The 27,141-nt window shown below is 40.9% G+C and overlaps 1 protein-coding gene across 1 annotated transcript in view; it reads right to left on the bottom strand.

The window, feature by feature from the left end:
• The window catches only part of LOC118371012 (delta-type opioid receptor-like), a 35,978-nt gene extending 14,669 nt beyond the window's left edge, over positions 1 to 21,309 (bottom strand). Inside the window, exon 1 of the mRNA XM_035756298.2 lies at positions 20,931 to 21,309. Coding sequence (XP_035612191.1) covers positions 20,931 to 21,175 — 245 coding nt within the window. The 5' untranslated portion in view covers positions 21,176 to 21,309. The remainder of the gene's footprint in view (positions 1 to 20,930) is intronic.
• Between the last annotated feature and the right edge of the window lie 5,832 nt (positions 21,310 to 27,141).

The raw sequence follows: 27,141 nt of genomic DNA, 5'->3' as shown, positions 1-27,141 counted from the left end.
GATGCCTTTCTAATCCAAGGAACTGTCACTTATATGTGAATTAGAGTTTCAGAGCAGTCTGACCCTGTACCAGATGCCTTTCTAATCCAAGGAACTGTCGCTTATATGTGAATTAGAGTTTCAGAGCAGTCTGACCCTGTACCAGATGCCTTTCTAATCCAAGGAACTGTCACTTATATGTGAATTAGAGTTTCAGAGCAGTCTGACCCTGTACCAGATGCCTTTCTAATCCAAGGAACTGTCACTTATATGTGAATTAGAGTTTCAGAGCAGTCTGACCCTGTACCAGATGCCTTTCTAATCCAAGGAACTGTCACTTATATGTGAATTAGAGTTTCAGAGCAGTCTGACCCTGTACCAGATGCCTTTCTAATCCAAGGAACTGTCACTTATATGTGAATTAGAGTTTCAGAGCAGTCTGACCCTGTACCAGATGCCTTTCTAATCCAAGGAACTGTCACTTATATGTCAATTAGAGTTTCAGAGCAGTCTGACCCTGTACCAGATGCCTTTCTAATCCAAGGAACTGTCACTTATATGTGAATTAGAGTTTCAGAGCAGTCTGACCCTGTACCAGATGCCTTTCTAATCCAAGGAACTGTCACTTATATGTGAATTAGAGTTTCAGAGCAGTCTGACCCTGTACCAGATGCCTTTCTAATCCAAGGAACTGTCGCTTATATGTCAATTAGAGTTTCAGAGCAGTCTGACCCTGTACCAGATGCCTTTCTAATCCAAGGAACTGTCACTTATATGTGAATTAGAGTTTCAGAGCAGTCTGACCCTGTACCAGATGCCTTTCTAATCCAAGGAACTGTCACTTATATGTGAATTAGAGTTTCAGAGCAGTCTGACCCTGTACCAGATGCCTTTCTAATCCAAGGAACTGTCACTTATATGTGAATTAGAGTTTCAGAGCAGTCTGACCCTGTACCAGATGCCTTTCTAATCCAAGGAACTGTCACTTATATGTGAATTAGAGTTTCAGAGCAGTCTGACCCTGTACCAGATGCCTTTCTAATCCAAGGAACTGTCGCTTATATGTCAATTAGAGTTTCAGAGCAGTCTGACCCTGTACCAGATGCCTTTCTAATCCAAGGAACTGTCACTTATATGTCAATTAGAGTTTCAGAGCAGTCTGACCCTGTACCAGATGCCTTTCTAATCCAAGGAACTGTCACTTATATGTGAATTAGAGTTTCAGAGCAGTCTGACCCTGTACCAGATGCCTTTCTAATCCAAATCGCCCGGGCAATCTTGTGGACCGACCTGCCAACATTTTACATTTGCGCGTGCTGCGGATTACCATTAATGACATATTATATAAAAGTTATAAATTGAGTTTTGGATGCGTGGGGGGGGGGGGACTCAAGTGTGACGGAGCTTGAACTGTCGTTCCTGCGTCTCCGCAATTAATGGATAGTAATAACGTATTGCTGTTGAACTTCCCATAATGCCCAAAAAGAAAGAGTGGCATATCTTAAACAGATAGAATGGCTTGTGTATTTGGCTAATATAAACAATATCATATAACGCTTGAAAATAGCAAATACAATCCCATTATGCTCATCCACATCATTCTGATTGGTTTTTCATGAGAAATGTTTAATTCATTTCCAATGCCACATTAGCAGTCTGGGATTGTCTCATTTCTTCTCGTTTCCAAAACTCTTTATTATCTTCTAATGTCAATGAGATTTTCAGAACAGATAACAGCAAATCATCTTTTTTATTTTGGAAAAATCTCCCTGATCACACTGTTTAGATAGATTACTAAACTGTACCGTTGCCCTGATTAATAAGGGGGATATCTAGTCAGTTGTACAACTGAATACCTTCCAACTGAAATGTGTCTTCTACATCCACAAATTTAATAAAGGGCTTCATTGACAAAACCCCGAAGTATCCCTTTAAAATACAAGGCATTTTCTGGATAAATACAATCTCAAATTGGCCGCAGGTAGCCTAATGGTTAGAGAGGCTAGACAGCATTTTGAAATTCTGGGTCTGATGGGAAGAATCTGCCAGGAAGGGAATCCTGGATGCCATTGCCTGCTGTTGTGCCCTTGAGCAAGGCACTTAACCCCCTCCCCCCCCAACAACTGCTCAACAGGCGCCAGGGTGACAGACGCCTGCTCCAACCTCTCTGACCTCTATATGTATGTGTGTCATTTGGAGGGGTTGGGATAAAGAGGAAGTCACATTTCAGTTGAACCTCGTGTACAATTGACAAATAAAAGTTAACTTCTCAAATGAAGGACTACTCCAAAATAAAAAACAGCAGCACAGTAACCCAAACAATGAAAAGACGAAGAGTTCAATCAAAGGCACATTGTAAACAAATGCACTGCATTTTACTTTTAAATGTAATTTACGCTTGAGCCAACATCCGCAGCGTTTACTCTGAATGCAATCTCTGAGAACATCAGGGAAGATGCCTTGTCGATAGTGCATTGCACTTGGAATGAATCCTGGCAGAAGATTGAGATGGCTGGGGAATGCATGCCACCTTGTCGATAGTGCATTGCACTTGGAATGAATCCTGGCAGAAGATTGAGATGGCTGGGGAATGCATGCCACCTTGTCGATAGTGCATTGCACTTGGAATGAATCCTGGTAGAAGATTGAGATGGCTGGGGAATGCATGCCACCTTGTCGATAGTGCATTGCACTTGGAATGAATCCTGGCAGAAGATTGAGATGGCTGGGGAATGCATGCCAAAATAAATTTTACTATTTTATTTTAAAAGATAATTCATTTTTTGTCTACTATGTTTGCGCATGGAGTTGTGCATTATACGTAAGCCATGGATGTACACAAGGAACCGGATGTCTTGAGCTTTAAGCATAACATTGTCCGTGTCTGATGGATGGGTCTGTCATCAGTGTAAAAGCCCAGGAAGGAGCCAAGGGCAGGGTGTTTTGTATTGCACATTCTGGAACACAACATGTCTGTCTATAACAACACCATAAAACACAGCAGGGGAGAATTGTTGATAAGGTGAAGCTTGAGTCTCTCAGACAAAAAATGATGATTTCCTACCAGTTCCAGGGAGAGAAAGTGAAAATGTGGCTCCCAATGTACTCTCTTTGTAAGGAAGACTAATACTGGACAGAAGGGATATCTGGATCTGGGCAAAAGGGATTTCTGGATCTGGATAGAAGGGATATCTGGATCTGGACAGAAGGGATATCTGGATATAGGCAGAGGGGATATCTGGATCTGGACAGAAGGGATATCTGGATCTGGACAGAAGGGATATCTGGATCTGGACAGAAGGGATATCTGGATCTGGGCAGAAGGGATTTCTGGATCTGGGCAGAAGGGATATCTGGATCTAGGCAGAAGGGATATCTGGATCTGGACAGAAGGGATATCTGGATCTGGACAGAAGGGATATCTGGATCTGGACAGAAGGTATATCTGTATCTGGACAGAAGGGATATCTGGATCTGGACAGAAGGGATATCTGGATCTGGGCAGAAGGGATATCTGGATCTGGACAGAAGGGATATCTGGATCTGGACAGAAGGGATATCTGGATCTGGACAGAAGGGATATCTGGATCTGGACCTAGGGCTGTTGCGGTGACTGTATTACCGCCAAACCGGCGGTAACGAGTCATGACGGCAGTCAAATTCCATGTGACCATCTAGTCACGGTAATTAGGCTTCTCCAAGCTCTGATGCTGCTGAGGTCATTAGTACCTATCAAACTTGATAACTGACTGGCACTCTATAATCACTCTGACATCAACACAAATGTGTTCGAAACTCTAATCAAACACTTCACGAGAGCCCATGAGCACATGTTGGGCAACATTTCTTTGCAATTGCACGAGAAAACAAAGTGATAGCCTCTGTTAAAAAGAGGAGGATCCCATCAGCTTTCTATAGGCTAGAATTACTATATTTATTTATCAACTTTCCTAATATTAATCACATTGCTTCTCTTTAAAACAGGAGTATAGCCTACCTGACTGTCTTGAAAATAAACCACAGGAAAAGCGTCCTCAATTTGCTATTTAAGTGCATAGATGACATGTATTTTTTCGCTGCTTCCCCTGTTTCGAGACAGGTGCATGATAATGGTCTATTCTAAATCAAAACTAATATCACACCTATATTATTTAGTATATGTGAAGACAAGATTAAAACAAGAATAGTCTGATGGGTGAAAATATTAGCCTATCACTTGTGAAATATATATTGTCACTTGTGAATGATGCCCAGCATAAGAAACTGACTTTTTTGTGACTTTATCTAATCATAGTTGCAAACCTCATGTAGCCTAGCCCATAGGCCTATATGTTTTAATAATGTTTGCATAACTAATAAAGTGCCAAAATGAAGCACATTAATCCGATTCACAAAGGGTTTAGAGCCTAACTGGCATACATAAGCAGCACAAGTTTCAAATTTGGGGAAGTACATTTTCACCATAAAAATGCACTTTATAATAAAAGCATGACATGCATTATCGCATTTGCTGTCACTTTTGATAATGGTGTTTTTCCGCTAATGGAAAATTTGTGCTTATAGCCTACTGCCATGTGTGCATTGCTGCGCTTATAATGTGAAGAAATAGAATATGAATATGTGGACAACTACAAATGTGGACAACGACATAGGATATGTATATGAATATGTGGACAACTACATAGGATATGTATATGAATATGTGGACAACTACATAGGATATGTATATGAATATGTGGACAACTACATAGGATATGTATATGAATATGTGGACAACTACATAGGATATGTATATGAATATGTGGACAACTACATAGGATATGTATATGAATATGTGGACAACTACATAGGATATGTATATGAATATGTGGACAACTACATAGGATATGTATATGAATATGTGGACAACTACATAGGATATGTATATGAATATGTGGACAACTACATAGGATATGTATATGAATATGTGGACAACTACAAATACCTAGGTGTCTGGTTACACTGTAAACTCTCCTTCCAGACTCACATTAAGCATCTCCAATCCAAAATTAAATCTAGAAACAGCTTCCTATTTCGCAACAAAGCCTCCATTCATGCTGCCAAACATACCCTAATTAAAACTGACTAGCCTACCGATCCTTGACTCCAGCAATGTCATTTACAAAATATCCTCCAACACTCTACTCAGCAAACTGGAAGTAGTCTATCACAGTGCCATCCATTTTGTCACCAAAGCCCCATATACTACCCACCCCTGCGACCTGTATGCTCTAGTGGGCTGGCCCTCACTACATATTCGTCACCAAACCCACTGACTCCAGGTCATCTATAAGTCTTTGTTAGGTAAAGCCCCGCCTTATCTCAGCTCACTGGTCACCATAGCAACACCCGTAGCACTCACTCCAGCAGGTATATTTCACTTGTCACCCCCAAAGCCAACACTTCCTTTGGCCGCCTTTCCTTCCAGTTCTCTGCTGCCAATGACTGGAACGAATTGCAAAAATATCTAAAGCGAGAGTCTTATATCTCCCGCTCTAACTTTAAGCATCAGCTGTCAGAGCAGCTTACTGATCACTGTACCTGTACACAGCCAATCTGTAATTAGCACACCGAACTACCTCATCCACATATTGTTACTTACCCTCTTGCTCTTTTGCACCCCAGTATCTCTACTAGCACATCATCATTTGCACATCTATCACTCCAGTGTTAATACTGAATTGTAATTATTTCGCCTCCATGGCCTATTTATTGCCTTACCTCCCTACTCTTCTACATTTGCACACACTGCACATAGATGCTTCTATTGTGTTATTGTACGTTTGTTTATGTGTAACTCTGTTGTGTTGTTGTTTTTGTCGCACTGCTTTGCTTTATCTTGGCCAGGTTGCAGTTGTAAATGAGAACTTAAATAAATAAAAGAAAAAGAAATAGCCTAATAGTTTATCAACATTTTAAGCTAAATGTTCTGATCTGTTGCGTCAGCCACATTGCGTAAACAAGTTTAATGCAAGTGGTTGTATTAATTTGGGATCTATTGCATCCCACAACTGTCTCAGACTATGTTTGGAATATTTATTTCTCACACAGAATAGGTAAACCTTTGTACATTCGTGGCCAAAAGTTTTTAGAATGACACAAATATGAATTTTCACAAAGTGTGCTGCCTCAGTTTGTATGATGGCAATTTGAATATACTCCAGGATGTTATGAAGAGTGATCAGATGAATTGCAATTAATTGCAAAGTCCCTCTTTGCCATGCAAATGAATTGAATCCCCAAAAAACATGTCCACTGCATTTCAGCCCTGCCACAAAAGGACCAGCTGACATCATGTCAGTGATTCTCTCGTTAAGACAGGTGTGAGTGTTGACGAGAACAAGGCTGGAGATCACTCTGTCATGCTGATTGAGTTCAAATAACAGACTGGAAGCTTCAAAAGGAGGGTGGTGCTTGGAATCATTGTTCTTCCTCTGTCAACCATTGTTACCTGCAAGGAAACACATGCCGTCATCATTGATTTGCACAAAAAGAGCTTCACAGGCAAGGATATTGCTGCCAGTAAGATTGCACCTAAATCAACCATTTATCGGATCATCGAGAACTTCAAGAAGAGCGGTTCAATTGTTGAGAAGAAGGCTTCAGGGTGCCCATGAAAGTCCAGCAAGCGCCAGGACTGTCTCCTAAAGTTGATTCAGCTGCGGGTTCAGGGCACCTCCAGTAAAGAGCTTGCTCAGGGATGGCAGCAGGCAGGTGTGAGTGCATCTGCACACACAGTGAGACGAAGACTTTTGGAGGATGGCCTGGTGTCAAGAAGGGCAGCAAAGAAGCCACTTCTCTCCTGGAAAAACATCAGGGACAGACTGATATTCTGCACAAGGTACAGGAATTGGACTGCTGAGGAGTGGGGTAAAGTCATTTTCTCTGATGAATCCCCTTTCCGATTGTTTGGAGCATCCGGACAAAAGGTTGTCCAGAGAAGACAAGGTGAGCGCTACCATCAGTCCTGTGTCATGCCAACAGTAAAGCATTCATGTGTGGGGTTGCTTCTCAGCCAAGGGAGTGGGCTCACTCACAATTTTGCCTAAGAACACAGCCACGAATAAAGAATGGTACCAACACATCCTCCAAGAGCAACTTCCCCCTTAACCATCAAGGAACAGTTTGGTGACGAACAATGCCTTTTCCAGCATGATGCCATAAGGCAAAAGTAATAACTAAGTGGCTCTGGGAACAAAACATCGATATTTTGGGTCCATTGCCAGGAAACTCCCCAGACCTTAATCCCATTGAGAACTTGTGGTCAATCCTCAAGAGGCGGGTGGACAAACAAAAACTCACAAATTCTGACAAACTCCAAGCATTGATTATGCAGGAATGGGCTGCCATCAATCAAGATGTGGCCCAGAAGTTAATTGACAGCATGCCAGGGCGGATTGCAGAGGTCTTGAAAAACAAAGGTCAACAATGCAAATATTGACTCTTTGCATGAACTTCATGTAATTGTCAATAAAAGCCTTCGACACTTATGAAATGCTTGTAATTATACTTCAGTATTCCATAGTAACATCTGACAAACATTTCGTAAGACACTGAAGTAGCAAACTTTGTGGAAATTAATATTTGTGTACTCAACTTTTGGCCATGACTGTACTTGTACTATGGGGGATAGTAGATTGACATAGGCTAGTGCTTCTGCTGTTTGTTAGGCCACCGCATCTTGTTGGCTGATGAAAAGTAAATGTGGACAGGTCTTCCAATAACTTCAATATGCATCTCGGGATCGGATCGGATAAGGGCGCACACAGTTGCGTCCCAGATGTGTCTGTCTTCACTTGTAGCCTGTGAGAAAGACCCAATCACGCGATGGAGAGCCATGTGAGTGAGAGGCGTTTAGAGGCACGCAGCACTCAGGTAGAAGGGCACAACGCAGCAATCCGGGCCAAGGGCACAACCGCAACTGGCCGCAAAAGGCATGGATTTTTTGGGGGTGCATTATGGCCACAAAGGGGATGCCGCCGTGATATTCGAGGCATTGTCAAGTGCTTGTCAAATTGTGAATGAGAGACTGATAAAGTGTGTACAGCCTGCGCAAAAAACAAAGCTACCTCATGTCTTTCAAGCAACTTTTTTCAAATCGTCATTAGAGTCGTATCATGCAGCCTTACAATGTATTAAAGATCAAAACATATAGCCCAACGTCTGCAGAACAACTAAAGTTGCATTAATAACTCTAAATTAAGCATATAGGAGTACCTACAGTGGGGCAAAAAAGTATTTAGTCAGCCACCAATTGTGCATGTTCTCCCACTTAAAAAGATGAGAGGCCTGTAATATTCATCATAGGTACACTTCAACTATGACAGACAAAATTAGAAAAAAATCCAGAAAATCACATTGTACGATTTTTTATGAATTTATTTCCAAATTATGGTGGAAAAGAAGTATTTGGTCAATAGCAAAAGTTTATCTCAATACTTTGTTATATACCCTTTGTTGGCAATGACAGAGGTCAAACATTTTCTGTAAGTCTTCACAAGGTTTTCACAACTGTTGCTGGTATTTTGGCCGATTCCTCCATGCAGATCTCCTCTAGAGCAGTGATGTTTTGGGGCTGTTGCTGGGCAACACAGACTTTCAACTCCCTCCAAAGATTTTCTATGGGGTTGAGATCTGGAGACTGGCTAGGCCACTCCAGGACCTTGAAATGCTTCTTACGAAGCCACTCCTTCGTTGCCCGGGCGGTGTGTTTGGGATCATTGTCATGCTGAAAGACCCAGCCACGTTTCATCTTCAATGCCCTTGCTGACGGAAGGAGGTTTTCACTCAAAATCTCACGATACATGGCCCCATTCATTCTTTCCGTTACACCGATCAGTCTTCCTGGTCCCTTTGCAGAAAAACAGCCCCAAAGCATGATGTTTCCACCCCCATGCTTCACAGTAGGTATGGTGTTCTTTGGATGCAACTCAGCATTCTTTGTCCTCCAAACACGACGAGTTGAGTTTTTACCAAAAATATCTATTTTGGTTTCATCTGACCATATGACATTTTCCCAATCTTCTGGATCATCCAAATGCTCTCTAGCAAACTTCCTGGACATGTACTGGCTTAAGCAGGGGGACACGACTGGCACTGCAGGATTTGAGTCCCTGGCGGCATAGTGTGTAGATGGTAGGCTTTGTTACTTTGGTCCCAGCTCTTTGAAGGTCATTCACTAGGTCCCCCCGTGTGGTTCTGGGATTTTGGGGATTTTTGCTCACCGTTCTTGTGATAATTTTGACCCCACGGGCTGAGATCTTGCGTGGAGCCCCAGATCGAGGGAGATTATCAGTGGTCTTGTATGTCTTCCATTTCCTAATAATTGCTCCCACAGTTGATTTCTTCAAACCAAGCTGCTTACCTATTGCAGATTCAGTCTTCCCAGCCTGGTGCAGGTCTACAATTTCGTTTCTGGTGTCCTTTGACAGCTCTTTGGTCTTGGCCATAGTGGAGTTTGGAGTGTGACTGTTTGAGGTTGTGGACAGGTGTCTTTTATACTGATAACAAGTTCAAACAGGTGCCATTAATACAGTTAACGAGTGGAGGACAAAGGAGCCTCTTAAAGAAGAAGTTATAGGTCTGTGAGAGACAGAAATCTTGCTTATTTGTAGGTGACCAAATACTTATTTTCCACCATCATTTGCAAATAAATTCATTAAAAATCCTACAATGTGATTTTCAGGATTTCTTTTCTCATTTTGTCTGTCATAGTTGAAGTGTACCTATGATGAAAATTACAGGCCTCTCTCATCTTTTTAAGTGGGAGAACTTGCACAATTGGTGGCTGACTAAATACTTTTTTGCCCCACTGTATTTCTTCATTAACCGTTCAACACAGAACAGCTGCATGTGCGCAATCTCTCAAATCGTTTGGAGAAAATATTTATATTTTATTCAGCTATGTTCAATTGTATTCTACATACTATAAAATAATGCCACGTAATTCTAAGGAAATCTTGCTGCTAAATGAACTTGTGTAGCCCCCAGCCATTTGGCATAGACAGATCAGGACCTAACTTAAGGGCAACTCGGAGTATGCTATTCTGTTATTCTGAAATAGACTACAATTTATTCATATCATGCTTCTTTAGACGTGTCTAAAATAAATAACGGATTTATTGTGAAGGTGTAGGCTATATTACATGGATTTATTATACTTTTTACATTGTGGAAGCCAGGAAGCCAGCCAAAAGTGTGGAAGCCATGAGATGCTAAATGTGTTTATGTTGATTAACAGTCAATTACCGTGAGACCGACAGTTATTTGTTGGACAATCACCAGCTGACAAAATTTAGTGACCGCCACAGCCCTATCTGGACCTATGTATGAATCTCCCAGAGTGTACAAAAAGCCATGCCAACATGCTCTGCGGTTTTCATTATTCTCATATGTGACCTTGGATTTCATTATTCTCATATGTGACCTTGGATTTCATTATTCTCATATGTGACCTTGGATTTCATTATTCTCATATGTGACCTTGGGTGCTAACAGAAGGGAAGTTCAGAAGTATGATCAGTAATCAGTAATGGGCGACAGTGACAGCTATGGTTGGAGTTCACTTATTCATATTAAATGCTCTACTACGCTCATCCTGTCTCTCCCACAAGAAATTTCACAGGAAAAGAGAAAATGATTGATGGTTATAACACAGCAGAATGGAAGTCCCTGTGCACAATCCTGTTAAATGAGCTTTTAGTGCCTTTTTTCAATAAGAGATTTCTTCCTGGTTTTAGATGACAAGCCAATTACAAGTAGAGCGAATGTGCATCAAAAGCCTTTTTTCCTCTTAAGTTGAATGAATTTAACTGGTCCTTCCTCATTAAGGAAATTGTCCCCATAATCAGGGATTCCCAGATGAATCATCTCCCAATATTCTTTAGTCTGGCTCCAGATTCCTTGAGTTGGAGAGTTATTCTTATGTATCAAAGGAATGATGAACCCTCTGATGCAGCATGGAGAGAGGATGGCAGTTGCACACCATCAAAAACAGATTCTTTCCACCTCTGGAAATGACTCTCTCTGCTGTGATTTGAGGTTAGTGATTATGGGTGAGTCAGGCCCTTAGAATTCAATAGCCATCAAATCTCTCTAACATCTGCTGGGGGACAAATCCATTTGATGCCAACACAACAACCTGTTCCCACAGACTTTGGCCGTAGTGTATTGGAGGAGAAGTCTCCTGCCCAACATCTTTCATTTTTGTCATTTAGCAGACACACTTATCCACAGCAACCAGGGTTAAGTTCCTTGCTCAAGGGCACAAAATATTTTACATAGTCGACTCGGAGATTCAAACCAGCAACCTTTTAGTTACTGGCCTAATGCTCTCAACCGCTGGCTACCTGCTGCCCAGCAGAAAAGTGTGTAGCAGGGAGCAATGGCACAGGACGCCTCCTGCAACAGCGCTGTCTGCCTCTAGTCAGTGGAAACCAGTTCGCTATGAAAGAGGGAGCACAGCCATCACAGCATCGATTAAGACAGACAGCAGCTTAACACTAAAACACTTCAGTTGCCTCATAGTAACTGCCTCTGCAATTACTGAGTGTGATGGTCCGCTCGACTGGCAGACATGATCACACCGGTGGCAGTTACCTCCAATCAAATAGAGCAGATATCCCTGCGCAGCCAGCTGTCTTTTCTCATTATTCAGCAGATGATGTCTAGTGGAACGGATTTGCAAATACTTTTGGATATTCACCGCTGACACATGGCTCCAGGCATAAGCGACATAAGCTTATGTCGAGGTCCCAACTTACTGTTGATGGTCACAATAGTAGAATGCACTAGGTGCAAATTTGGTTGTGCATCAGCAGTTTTTCTCTTGTTATGTCAGTCACTGACAGTCACTTAATTAGCATGTCAGCTAACAATTTTTAGATTGGTAAATGAGTCTAGCCAGCAATCTAAACGTGTAGTAATCATGGCCGAATTCCAACCAGGCACGCAGGGCAGGTGCCCTGACTTCCCGGGGGCCCCTATTGATTTTGATAGTGACTCTCACTCAGATATCATTAACATGGCATACGTTGTGTACATGGCAAAATGTGTATAATAGCAGAAAGCTTGCTTTAAAACTGCTGCATTTTCTCCACTCCCCATGGCAAAATGTGTCCAATTGCAGGAAATTAACTTTAAAACTGACATTGTATCTCCGCCGTCAAGAGGTGGGCCACCAAAATGTTTTGACTGTGAGGTGGGGGGGGTCCAGCAACCAAATCTTGCTTAGGGCCCCCAAAAGGCAAGGGCCGGCTCTGCAAATGGCCTTTGAGCATGGCATGTTGTAAGGCCTAATGCACATGCATAGTGACAGTTGACATAGAGCAGACATAAACAAGCCTTTTCACAATAGCTCTGAACTCATCAGAGCCACACTAGTGCAATTTATGTTGTCCCCTAACCGGCTATCACCCGGTTACTCAACCCTGCACCTTAGAGACTGCTGCTCTATATACATAGACATGGAATCACTGGTTACTTTAATAATGGTACACTAGTCACTTGAGTAATGTTTAATGTTTACATACTGCTTTACTCATCTCATATGTATATACTGTATTCTATTCTACTGTATTTTAGTCAATGCCACTCCGACATTGCTCATTCTTATATTTATATATTTCTTAATTCCATTATTTTACTTTTATATTTGTGTGTATTGTTGTGAATTTCTGGATACTACTGCACTATTGGAGCTAGGAACACAAGCATTTCGCTACACCCACAATAACATCTGCTAAATATGTGTATGTGACCAATAAAATGTGATTTGATTTGAAAACATTTCGATTGTGTGGATATAGAGCAGTAACACACTATGGTATGGTGAGCCTGTTTACAAAACATTGGTTAGTTTTGATTATCTCTCAAAATGCAGTTCGATTTTAGGAAATGAATGGTAGTATAACCACAGAAACAGTGCAGCAGGGTAGCCTATAGCAATCAAGGCTTGTTGCTAAGGAACAACCGGAACATCGCCTCTTACTTTTTGTGATTACCTTCTCCCTATATCAAATCATACAGCCACAGATAGAACAATGAGCCAGATGTTTCACCAGAGTAGAAATCTGAAGCATCCGGTTGGCATTTCCACTTAACACCAAATATGGAAGCCCAGTTGCTGGCAGTGGGAGAAGATGGATCGAGATGGATTTTGGCCAACATTCTCATTAATGAAACATTGGATCTCAATACAGTTTTCTGTTCCCAAAACTAAAATCTGTTACGAACAGACTGGAATAAGTTTAGTAGACTTTACTGTTTGCCAAAGTTTCTAAAGATGGTGTTGTTTAGAAGGAGTGCAAGGGCGAATTGAGTTATTGCACACGAATACTTCAACAGTAGGCGTTCCCTAATGTAAATATGCAAATACATGCGAGAACGCGACAATAAGATCTCGCTAGCTCGTGCTTGGCTCTGTCCACCTCCTTGCTTGTTTTTTTGCCCACTATGATTAATTTGCTCCCATTGGAAACAACAGGCTGTGGTCTATCTTGGGTTAGTTCGAAAAATATTTGATACAACCTTCCATTACATTCAGGCTGAGACAGTGTTTCTCCTAGATTGTTTCAGGCGGGGTCCAAAGCCCCCCAAAATTAACATGGGCCTCTTTAAACATTTGAATTGAAATCAATTTCCCTGATACCCATAGGACCCCACCTAAATAATGGAAACAATGTGGTGAGATCCTTTGGTACGAACCAGTTAAAGTTCTGATGAATATTCTAATGTAAAGTGGGCAATTTAGACTCTGACGTCTTTCTTTTTCCAGCATTTTAAAACTGGAAAGCTTTGTCGAAGGGACAATACATTATTCAGTTGGAAATGTCAAACACATGTTCTCTCAAAAACCATCATCACAAAATCTACAGTTAATATAGGAGCCAAAGAAAACAGTAATGAGTCCAATTAAAAACAAAAACAAATTCTGAAGTGTGACATTTTTTGCGGCATCTCCTGAATTGTAATCCTTTCAATGGCGGAGAGAACCAAGATAAGAACTATCTTAATTTGATCACCCTGCATGGCAAGGAACGCAAACTTGTATTGTGTTTGAGGTTTAAAAAGGCTTCTAAAATGTGTAACTTCCACTTGAAAATGTCAGACTGGATTTGCACTAACCCTTACAAAAATGCCCATTAGTACAAACTCACACAATAATTCACATTTCCTGTTGCTGTGAAAAACTGATCAAATTAATATCACACATCTGTACTATATAATGTGTGGAGACTGAATCAATGTCAGTCATGCATTCATTGACAAAGCTACTACTATCAATCATATTGTGAAGACACATTTACTGTTCAGGAGCAGTCCTATTCTTGTCCTCATCTTACCTTGAGGAAAGACAATCCCTATGGGAGGGAGGCGGAAATACAATTGTTCACCACTGCTGACCTTTCAAGACCAATATTGTTAATCTCCCTTAATATAGATAGAAGGTAATTGAGCATAAGAAGATGGAGATTGCCCTGAATGCGTTAATCATAAGGAGAGCCAATATATTGAGCCAAAAACAGTGTGACATAAGCTGCCTGTTGGCAATCCATAGGTGGCTGAGTTTGCATGGACGTCAATTCTATACAGTGAGGGAAAAAAGTATTTGATCCCCTGCTGATTTTGTATGTTTGCCCACTGACAAAGAAATGATCAGTCTATAATTTGAATGGTAGGTTTATTTGAAAAGTGAGAGACAGAATAACAACAAAAAAATTCAGAAAAACGGATGTCAAAAAATTTTATAAATTGATTTTAATTTTAATGAGGGAAATAAGTATTTGACCCCTCTGCAAAACATGACTTAGTACTTGGTGGCAAAACCCTTGTTGGCAATCACAGAGGTCAGACGTTTCTTGTAGTTGGCCATCAGGTTTGCACACATCTCAGGATGGATTGTGTCCCACTCCTCTTTGTAGATCTTCTCCAAGTCATTAAGGTTTTGAGGCTGACGTTTGGCAACTCGAACCTTCAGCTCCCTCCACAAATTTTCTATGGGATTAAGGTCTGGAGACTGGCTAGGCCACTCCAGGTCCTTAATGTGCTTCTTCTTGAGCCACTCCTTTGTTGCCTTGGCCGTGTGTTTTGGTTCATTGTCATGCTGGAATACCCATCTACGACCCATTTTCAATGCCCTGGCTGAGGGAAGGAGGTTTTCACCCAAGATTTGACGGTACATGGCCCCATCCATCGTCCCTTTGATGCTGTGAAGTTGTCCTGTCCCCTTAGCAGAAAAACACCCCCAAAGCATAATGTTTCCACCTCCATGTTTGACGATGGGGATGGTGTTCTTGGGGTCCTAGGCAGCATTCCTCCTCCTCCAAACACAGCGAGTTGAGTTAATGCCAAAGAGCTCCATTTTGGTCTCATCTGACCACAACACATTCACCCAGTTGTCCTCTGAATCATTCAGATGTTCATTGGAAAACTTCAGACGGGCATGTATATGTGCTTTCTTGAGCAGGGGGACATTGCGGGCGCTGCAGGATTTCAGTCCTTCACGGCGTAGTGTGTTACCAATTGTTTTCTTGGTGACTATGGTCCCAGCTGCCTTGAGATCATTGACAAGATTCTCCCGTGTAGTTCTAGGCTGATTCCTCACCGTTCTCATGATCATTGCAACTCCACGAAGTGAGATCTTGCATGGAGCCCCAGGCTGAGGGAGATTGACAGTTCTTTTGTGTTTCTTCCATTTGCGAATAATCGCACCAACTGATGTCACCTTCTCACCAAGCTGCTTGGCGATGGTATTGTAGCTCATTCCAGCCTTGTGTAGGTCTACAATCTTGTCCCTGACATCCTTGGAGAGCTCTTTGGTCTTGGCCATGGTGGAGAGTTTGCAATCTGATTGATTGATTGCTTCTGTGGACAGGTGTCTTTTATACAGGCAACAGACTGAGATCAGGAGCACTCCCTTTAAGAGTGTGCTCCTAATCTCAGCTCGTTACCTGGGAGCCAGAAATCTTTCTGATTGAGAGGGGGTCAAATACGTATTTCCCTCATTAAAATGCAAATCGATTTATAACATTTTTGACATGTGTTTTTCTGGATTTTGTTGTTGTTGTTGTTGTATCTCACTGTTCAAATAAACCTACCATTACAATTATAGACTGATCATTTCTTTGTTAGTGGGCAAACATACCAAATCAGCAGGGGATCAAATACTTTTTTCACTCACTGTACATGTTATTCACTTGAGTTTGAGAGGATGGAACTACTAGTATTAATCTGTATTCTCTGCCCATTTACCTGATGCTGTTTGGCATAGAGTACTGTGTGGAGCCTATTCAAACACATTTCTATCCCCATACGACATCCAACACATGGACGTCTTTGAAGTGGCTTTATGAAACCAACTAACATCATGAAATGAGGAGATGAGATGTGTTATTGCTGAAGGGTTGTTGAATGATCGATCAGGTAACACTTACAAAAAAGAATATGTATCGATTTGAAGTGGCTTTATGAAACCAACTAACATCATGAAATGAGGAGATGAGATGTGTTATTACTGAAGGGTTGTTGAATGACTGATCAGGTAACACTTACAAAAAAGAATATGTATCGATTTGAAGTGGCTTTATGAAACCAACTAACATCATGAAATGAGGAGATGAGATGTGTTATTACTGAAGGGTTGTTGAATGACTGATCAGGTAACACTTACAGAAAAAGTTATTTGACATTTTGCTCAGAACCCTCCTTTAATGTAACGACGTTCTTCGTTTGTCAAAAGAGAGTCGGACCGAAATGCAGCGTGGTGGTTACTCATGTCTTTAATGAAGGAAGAGCGATACATGAAATAACTATACAAATGCAAAACAACAAAACGGAACGTGAAACCTAATTACAGCCTATCTGGTGAAACTACACAGAGACAGGAACAATCACCCACGAAATACAAAGCGAAACCCAGGCTACCTAAATACGGTTCCCAATCAGAGACAACGAAAATCACCTGACTCTGATTGAGAACCGCCTCAGGCAGCCAACCTATGCTACACCCCTACTCAGCCGCAATCCCAATACCTACAAAACCCCCAATACGAAACACAACATAAACCCATGTCACACCCTGGCCTGGCCAAATATATAACGAAAACACAAAACACTATGACCAAGGCGTGACATTTAAAACTTATTCAGGATTGATGGGTCCCCTGTGGGATGGTTGAGCTAACATAGGCTAATACGATTAGCATGAGGTTGTAAGTAACAAGATTTCCCAAAACATAGACATATCTGATATTGGCAGAAAGCTTAAATTCTTGTTAATCTAACTGCACTGTACAATTTACAGTAACTCTTACAGTGAACAAATACCATGCTATTGTTTGAGGAGAGTGCACATTTTTTAACATGAAAAGTTATTAATTAACAAATTAGGCACCTTTGGGCAGTCTTGATACACAATTTTGAACAAAAATACAACGGTTCATTGGATCAGTCTAAAACTGTGCACATACACTGCTGCCATCTAGGGGCCAAAATCTAAATTGCACCAGAGCACCTTTCTCTTGCATTGCAAAGATGATGGTACAAAAAAACAGTTGGTTTTTTCTTTGTATTATCTTTTACCAGATCTAATGTGTTATATTCTCCTACATTCCTTTCACATTTCCACATACCTCAAAGTGTTTCCTTTCAAACGGTACCAAGAAAATGGATATCCTTGCTTCAGGGCCTGAGCAACAAGCAGTTAGATTTGGGTATGTCATTTTAGGCGAAAATTGATAAAAAGGGTGTGATCCTTAAAATAATTGGACCTGACGTATTAGGCATACATTGTAGCAACCTGTTGATAAGAGGACAATTAAATGATAAATCTTTCATTTGGTTTGTGAATAGAGGGACATGTTAGCCTGAATTGATTTCTCTACCTCGTCATGTTTTGCACCCTTCAAAATGATGATAAAATACAAGCACTATCCTGACAACAATAAACCACTGTTTTTGTTCATCAAGGAACATATGGCCATGAAGGGTACAGGACCCTTTTGAATGAATTGTTTGTGACCCAAAAATGTAAGTGTTAACAGCAATTCAGGGAATGGATCACATCTGGTGTTTTATTGTACTGCAAGAGGCTGACTGGGGGAAGGGATGGTCTGGTAGGCTGACTGGGGGAAGGGATGGTCTGGTAGGCTGACTGGGGGAAGGGATGGTCTGGTAGCTTGACTAGGGAATGGATGGTCTGGTAGCCTGAATGTGGGAAGGGATGGTCTGGTAGGCTGACTGGGGAATGGGATGGTCTGGTAGGCTGACTGGGGGAAGGGATGGTCTGGTAGCTTGACTAGGGGAATGGATGGTCTGGTAGCCTGAATGTGGGAAGGGATGGTCTGGTAGGCTGACTGGGGAATGGGATGGTCAGCGAGAAAGCCTTGGTGTCTCCATGACAACAAAAAGCACTCTGCACTATTTTCCCTGCAGTTTTTCTGCCAACTGGAATGGATTTTCCACATGAGCATGCAGATATCATTCTGTGGGTGACACTGATTGTCATTTGTTTGTGCTTGTGAGAGTTTCTGGATGAAAGAGCTGATCTGGTGGAAGATTGGGGGTGGGTTAGGTGTTGTTGTTAATGGCATGAACATTGTCCACTGTGTAGCTGTTTTGAACATACAAAGGTTCAAAAGGTCTTTGCAGTTACTAGAGCTATTAAGTTGGTATGCACTTAGGAAAGAATCCAAATTTGAGATAGGAATGACTAACTTGATTTTGTGTACATCATGCATTGACGTCAATGAAATATTTTCACGAGTTATGCACAGCAATCTCAGGCTACATGTCTTTAAAATAAAGTTTAATCATAATGCCAATCAGTTCACCACCACGGCGTTCATTGGGGTAAATGGAGGACTTTGTGAGTGGATTCTGAATTCCCCAAGGGAGTTAACTCTCTTGAGGTTGTGCTTAATGTAGCTTACATGCCTCTGGGTCATAGTGAAGTGCGGCAATGTGGCACATGTTCAGTAGGGAACACCGTAATGAAACTTGTGCTGTGAGTATGGAATATCTATGTTCTTATTGGACAAGCTGAGGTAGTAGTTATTCTGGATAAAACTGAACTCTACTCAGGAGTCTTAGACTACTATGTCATCAGCAGAGATCAGTTGGTTGTCATCTCCTCTTTTGGTCAAAGACTAAAAGAAGCAGGCGAATGCTGATGGGCTACTAAGGCCACCCTGGCTGAGGAAGACATTTCTGAGAAACAGCATTGATTTACTGCTGGCCTTGAACATCTTTCAATGACAGTGTGGGATTGTGGCTGGTGACTGGAGATACTCAACTGTTTCAAAGCTTTAGGCTCTTAACACCTTTGGTATAATATGAAGGACATTAGTGAAGCTGTTTAATTAAAAACACATATTTGGCAACAGCATGCTAAAAGATGCATGAGCTCCCTTCAATCAACAAACCTGTGACTAAAAGATAATATGTCTGTATAGAAAATGGTGTGATGCATGCTGGGACCGTTAACAAAGTAACATGTGTAACCGATGTGCAATGGCTAACTAGTTAGCGGTGGTGCGCGCTAATAGCGTTTCAATTGGTGACGTCACTCGCTCTGAGGCCTTGAAGTAGTTGTTCTCCATGCACTGCAAGGGCCACAGCTTTTGTGGAGCGATGGGTAACGATGCTTCGAGGGTGGCTGTTGTTGATGTGTGCAGAGGGTCCCTGGTTCGAGCCAAGGATGGGACGACGAGAGGGACGGAAGCTATACTGTTACACATGTACACATGTCAATCAGAAACCTATCAGCAGTCTCGTAGCCAATCCATCCTCTCAATGTCTCCATGCAGGCAGGACTGCTGCTCAGTCTCACAAGGGCATATCAAGGGCTACACATACAATACATTTCTAATGAGCCTTTACCCTAGCGAATCATTTTTCATTGAAAGGGTATAGGCCATACACTTGACACTGAAACAAAGTTTATTTATTACATAACATGGCTATTAACAAGATATTAAAGTAATACCATGTAAACGCACAAGGAACATTTATATATATATACTATTGACATATAGCCAGGTTCAGTGTAATAATAGTGCAATTACACATTGTTATATTGTACCTGTTAAGCCTGTAATTACTGTATTTTGCTTTAATATTATTGCAAAATAACAGGCCTTGTCATTTTTCTGGCCAATTTGACATGCATTTTGGGAGGGTGGGGCATATGCTCCTTAAAATATCTCTATATGTTCTCAAAGTAAAGTGTTTATGACAGTTAAATACCAATAATTACAAATAATGTTAAATTGTTTCTACTGTGCCACAACAATGGTTTCTATGGCAGCTAATGTTATGAAGATGACTATGAGGGTCTGGAAATCCGTTGCATTTTAGCCAAAATTCCTTAACAACTGGAGTTGTAAATTGTAATTGTCTGATTAACATGTGATTGCAATGCTTTTTCTTGCAGTATTTTATTCTGACTAGGCTACATGAGTTTACACATGGTGCAATGCTCTGCCTATTGACACAAATAATGCAATATGCTTTATTTTTATGATGACCTTCAGCACATGTTGTAATGAATTCCCTAATGAATTACACAGGCTAAATAATGTAGCAATTTGCTGGTCAATATCATGATTTACATGCGCCTCACTCCCGGTGCCATTCCTTCACATGCTCTGTTCAGACTAATTATTGAGCAGGGTGCCATATTCATCTATAAACAACCTGTTTCTTTCAATTTACCACATACTATTCTACATTATTTAAAAGGCAACAAGTTACTCATGGTGTCCCCGTTTATGTCGGGTTACTGTCCATTGATGTCCCTATTACTTTGAAATTTACAAAGACTAACCTAGACTAGGCTAGGATTTAACAAACATCTGGACAATTGTCAGGGCAGTGTAGAATCTAAAACATGGGAGTAGTTTGTGATATCTTACCTGATAATGACATACATGACGAGTACGTTCCCCACCAGACCAAGCACACACACGATAGAGTAAAGAGTCGTGATTATAATCGCGATGATCACTGGTGTCGAGTCTTTGGCTAGGTTGTCTGTTCTCTCACATTTGGCCTCTACACTCACGTTATCGCTGAAATTCCGACAAAAAACACTATTGTTCATCATGGCAAAATGTGAGAAATAGTACGGAATGTCCGATGTGTTGAGACCGCTTCCCATCGTCCACTGAATAATGATGTGCTGATTTGAAATGTAGGCTATCACAGGCGCGACTTGCTGTATCGCTTTTTGTTGCAGGTCCACTGAAGCTGTCTGTGCTGAGGCGCTCAGCACAAGAAATCCCGGAACGATTATCTCACCTTCCAGGCTGCACAGTGTGAGTTTGAAGGCGCTTTTGTTTCACACCAAGTTATGTACCCGTAAACACGAGTGACGGAAGGAAGATGAACATGAATGAATATTACCAATTTCCCTTAATGCTTTTTCTCAATTTATCAAAAAATAACGTCACTCCATGAACCACCTGACGCACGGGCGTTAGAAAGGGGTTAGAAAGTGGTAATTGTCTGTATATAATTTTTTAATGACTTAATTTAAGTGCGCTACAGTAGACTGCATACATTTTTCAAACTCCAAACCCAGCCGCAGGTCAATCTGAAGCGCAGCATATAGGCATATAGGCTACAATTGAAAGTCTAGTTGAAAGTGTAGGCTGGTAGCAAGCTACCAATATCAGAAAGATATAGGCTACAATTGAAAGTCTAGTTGAAAGTGTAGGCTGGTAGCAAGCTACCAATATCAGAAAGATATAGGCTACAATTGAAAGTCTAGTTGAAAGTGTAGGCTGGTAGCAAGCTACCAATATCAGAAAGATATAGGCTACAATTGAAAGTCTAGTTGAAAGTGTAGGCTGGTAGCAAGCTACCAATATCAGAAAGATATAGGCTACAATTGAAAGTCTAGTTGAAAGTGTAGGCTGGCAGCAAGCTACCAATATCAGAAAGATATAGGCTACAATTGAAAGTCTAGTTGAAAGTGTAGGCTGGTAGCAAGCTACCAATATCAGAAAGATATAGGCTACAATTGAAAGTCTAGTTGAAAGTGTAGGCTGGTAGCAAGCTACCAATATCAGAAAGATATAGGCTACAATTAAAAGTCTAGTTGAAAGTGTAGGCTGGTAGCAAGCTACCAATATCAGAAAGATATAGGCTACAATTGAAAGTCTAGTTGAAAGTGTAGGCTGGTAGCAAGCTACCAATATCAGAAAGATATAGGCTACAATTGAAAGTCTAGTTGAAAGTGTAGGCTGGTAGCAAGCTACCAATATCAGAAAGATATAGGCTACAATTGAAAGTCTAGTTGAAAGTGTAGGCTGGTAGCAAGCTACCAATATCAGAAAGATATAGGCTACAATTGAAAGTCTAGTTGAAAGTGTAGGCTGGTAGCAAGCTACCAATATCAGAAAGATATAGGCTACAATTGAAAGTCTAGTTGAAAGTGTAGGCTGGTAGCAAGCTACCAATATCAGAAAGATATAGGCTACAATTGTACAACAATGTGGTGGTGGTGTTGGTGATAATGAGGCCGGTGGAGGAGGTGGTATCCTCTTAAGCAACAGGTGCACTTCATGCACCAACAGTCAAAGCATTATACAAGGTGTCACTAACTCCCAGTGCAGTGTAATGCTTGATCACGTACTGTATCTACATAGTAGATCAAACATAACACTTTTACGCACGTAATCTCCTTTTGACACTTGTAGAATGATTTGAGTTATTCTTATATTTAATGTTTTGTGTTGCATTATAAGTGAAAGAGGTCTGATACCCACTCCTATAATCCAATAGGCATTGATTTGAATCATGGTAATGTAACTCTGTGTTACATTGCTGTTTCTGGGAAATGTTAAGTGGATGACATTAATTTGTTAATGTGTTGAAGGCCGAACAATGTTTTACAGAACAAAGCAGCTGCATCATTTACAAACTGCTTCTGTGATGTTATTATTAAAATATATCACTGCCGTAGATCACAAGCACAGTTTTTAGTTACATCAAAACATATGTCCATGTCTTTGAAGTAGTGTATTCTCCTGTAGATCGCGCCGAGAGTGCGGCGGGTACAGTAGCCTCGTAGTTAGAGCGTTGGGTAAGCCGAGAAGGTGAAAATACGTCGGTGCCCTTGACGAAGGCACTAAGTCCTCATTTGCTCCAGAGGTGCTGTACTATTATGGCTGGCCGTGTAAAACAACACATTTCACTGCACCTATCCAGTGTATGTGACAATACAACATAATTTTTTGTATTATTATTTACAGGTTATGTACTGTACCGTAAAGGGCCCATATTACATTGCTATCTGATTAAGGTTATACATTGTGTGGAATTCAAGCAAGAAGCTGGCATCTTATAGTTAACAGATATTTTTGTTCTCGACTATTCACTTATCCCTGTTACAGTAAGAAAACATTCTTATTTCCAATGCAGGCCTGGCAAAGTATTTGTTTGGGTAGGCATACTGTTTAAAGAGAATAACGTTTTCTCTTTATTCAGTATGGCTAGTGTTAATTAGTATTTTAAATAGAACCAATTATATTTGAACCAAGGTAGAGCCCTCAATAGAGCCCTATTAGTGAAGATCCATTGAGATTGTAATTACAGTATGTCCTAATGGAGATTCACTTTTAGGAGCTTCAAAAGCATGCCTCAAGCATCAGATTGGAACCGTGCTCTTCCTTAACAATATGGACCATATTGTTCTCTTGGCATTTAAATATCTTCAAGTAATGTATTCTTATTCAGTTAAGAGGTTTGCTGTTTGATGTTTGACTAGATTTTCAATATGGCTAAGAAAAAAAAAATGAGATTGTAATGTCCATTTGACATTTTGGTCATTTAGGAGACACTCTTATCCAGAGCGACTTACAGTCAGTGCATTCATCAAAGGTAGGTGAGACAGCCACATATCAATTGGCCTTTTAACCCAACTCCCTGAGAAACACACACACACACACACACACACACACACACACACACACACACACACACACACACACACACACACACACACACACACACACACACACACACACACACACACGCACACGCACACGCACACACACGACCTGAGCAGTTGGAATCCAGGTTTTATTATCATTTTTTTTACAGCTCAGTGGACCAATCCCAATCGATTAGAGACTTTTACAAAAACACATACAATTGACAAATGGAAACATGAGAATGTCATGAAACTGTAAATAAGTTCCTTTCTCAAGGTAGGTGGCATCTAGGATACAATTGCTAGCAAACTTTCCACACCAGATTTGGGATCTCTAACCTCTAGGCTAAATACAGTGCCTAGAGTATTCAGACCCCTTGACGTTTTCCACATTTTGTTACTTTACAGCCTTATTCTGAAATTGATTAAATTGTCTTTTTCCCTCGTCAATCTACACACATCTACACACGATCATGATAAAGCAAAAACTGTTTTTTTAGGAACGTTTGCTAATTTATATGAAAAAATGGAAATATTACATTTACATAAGTTTTCAGATCATTTACTCTGTACTTTGTTGAAGCACATTTGGCAGTGAATACAGCCTTGAGTCTTCTTGGGTATGATGCTGCAAGCTTGGCACACCTGTATTTAGGGAGTTTCTCCCATTCTTTGCAGATCCTCTCAAGCTCTGTCAGGTTTGATGGGAAGCGTTACTGCACAGCTATTTTCAGGTCTCTCCAGAGATGTTTGATCTGGTTCAAGTCCAGGCTCTGGCTGGGCCAATCTTGGACATTCAGAGCCTTGTCCCAAAGCCACGTTGGGTCGTTGTCCTATTGGATGGGGAACCTTTGCCCCCAGTCTGAGGTCCTGAGTGGTATGGACCAGGTTTTCATAAAGTACCTCTCTGTATGTTGCTCTATTCATCTTTGCCTCGATCCTGACTAGTCTCCCAGTCCCTGCCGCTGAAAAACATGATTCTGCAACCACCATGCTTCACTGTAGGGATGGTGCCAGGTTTCCTATAGACGTGACGCTTGGCATTCAGGACAAAGAGTTCAATCTTGGTTTCATCAGACCAGAGAATCTTGTTTCTCATGGTCTGAAAGTCTTTAGGTGCCTTTTAGCAAACTCCAAGCGGGCTGTCATGTGCTTTTAACTGAGAGGGGCTTCCATCTGGCGACTCTACCATAAAGGCCTGATTGGTGGAGTGGTGCAGAGAGGCCACTGTGTTCTTGGGGACCGTCAATGCTACAGACATTTTTTGGTACCCTTCCCTAATCTGTGCCTCGACACAATCCTTTCTCAGCGCTCTACGGACAATTCCTTCGACCTCATGGCTTGGTTTTTGCTCTGACATGCACTGTCAACTATGGGATCTTATATAGACAGGTGTGTGCCTTTCCAATCCATATCCAATCAATTTAATTTACTACAGGTGGACTCCAATCAAGTTGAAGAAACATCTCAAGGATGATCAATGGAAACAGGATGCACCTGAGATCAATATAGTGTCTCATAGCAAAGGGTCTGAATACTTATGTAAATAAGGATTTCTGTTTTTATTTTATGTAAATTAGCAAAAATGTCTAAACCTGTTTTTGCTTTGTCATTATGGGGGTATTGTGTGTAGATTGCTCAGGATTGTTTTATTTACTCCATTTTAGAATAAGGCTGTAACGTAACAAAATGTGGAAAAAGTCAAGGGGTCTGAATACTTTCCGAATGCATTGTATATACCTGCATGTAAATCATTTTATTATTTAAAATGGTAGTGTTTTTCTGCTTCTGTGTAATGACAGAACAGAGCAGATACCCATTTTGTGTGGCAGTGCAGATATAGGATCTGAATTTGAGCCAGTTTGCTACAGCAGGAAAATTATCCTGAAGCAACAGGAAATGTGAATTATTATTTTGATTATAGTTCATGAAAATGTTTGTCGGGGTTGATAAATTTTTCATAAGGTAAAATCCAGAAGCCTTTTTAAACCTCAAATACACTATAATTTTAAAATGTCCTGCAATGGACAGTACAATCATGGATCGTTCAATGCAAGTGTCACGCCCTTACCTGAGATATCTCTGTTTTCTTTATATTTTGGTTAGGTCAGGATGTGACTAGGGTGGGTACGCGATTTTTGTATTGTCTAGGGTTTTTGTATGTCTAGGGTTTTGTAGGTCTAGGGGTTTTTGTAATTCTATGTTGGCCTGATATGGTTCCCTATCAGAGACAGCTGTTTATCGTTGTCTCTGATTGGGGATCATATTTAGGTAGCCATTTCCCTTTGGTGTTTGTGGGATCTTGTTCTATGTTTAGTTGCCTGTCTGCACTCTTCGTATAGCTTCACGTTTTGTTCGTTTGTTTGTTTTGTTTCGGGGAGTTTCGGTTTTATTAAAAACATGTGGAACTGTACTTACGCTGCGCCTTGGTCTCATTCATACGATGAACGTGACAGCAAGAATGAGGATAATGTACAGGTTAACCACATTTTTTGGAGCTCCACACTGTTACCTTTTGATTGTCATTCTGTGGGTTGTTGACTATAACTCTACCTCTTATCAGCTCACTCTGCATACCAGCTGTTGGCATAGAGAGGCTTGCAGAAGTAGCTAGTCATCCACACTAAATCAAAGTCTTACAGATCTCCTCACACACAATGCAACATGATCCATTACAAATCAGTGATCTGTTTCTCACATCTTGATCTGCAGTACTTCAAACACAACTCTACTGTTTGCTTTTGTTGTTGCTCTTGTACTGTTTGTCAGAATGTGCTAAAAAGTCCAATAGAATTAGACATTTTAATGCAGTTATATGTAGTTCATTCTATGTACTGCCTGTAATGAGGGGGTGATTGAAAGTCTAACTGGTTCCAGTTATCCATGAATAATAGAATGTGTACTCATCGAACATAGTTTATTTTCCTCTTGTTCCTCCACTGTCTCTCTCTGACGCCACACACACACACACACACACACACACACACACACACACACACACACACACACACACACACACACACACACACACACACACACACACACACACACACACACACACACACCTCATAAACACGCACATCATACACACACATACACACAGACTCCTGTTCTCATATATACACTCACACACACTTTTTCTAGTTTTTTCATATTATTATTTGTGTACTTGTTTGACATTTTTACTG

Source organism: Oncorhynchus keta, chromosome 2 (assembly GCF_023373465.1).
Source record: "Oncorhynchus keta strain PuntledgeMale-10-30-2019 chromosome 2, Oket_V2, whole genome shotgun sequence".
In the NCBI taxonomy this organism is placed as follows: Eukaryota; Metazoa; Chordata; class Actinopteri; order Salmoniformes; family Salmonidae; genus Oncorhynchus; species Oncorhynchus keta.
Note: the sequence above shows the minus strand (reverse complement) of the source record. Positions and strands in the feature narration are given on the sequence as shown.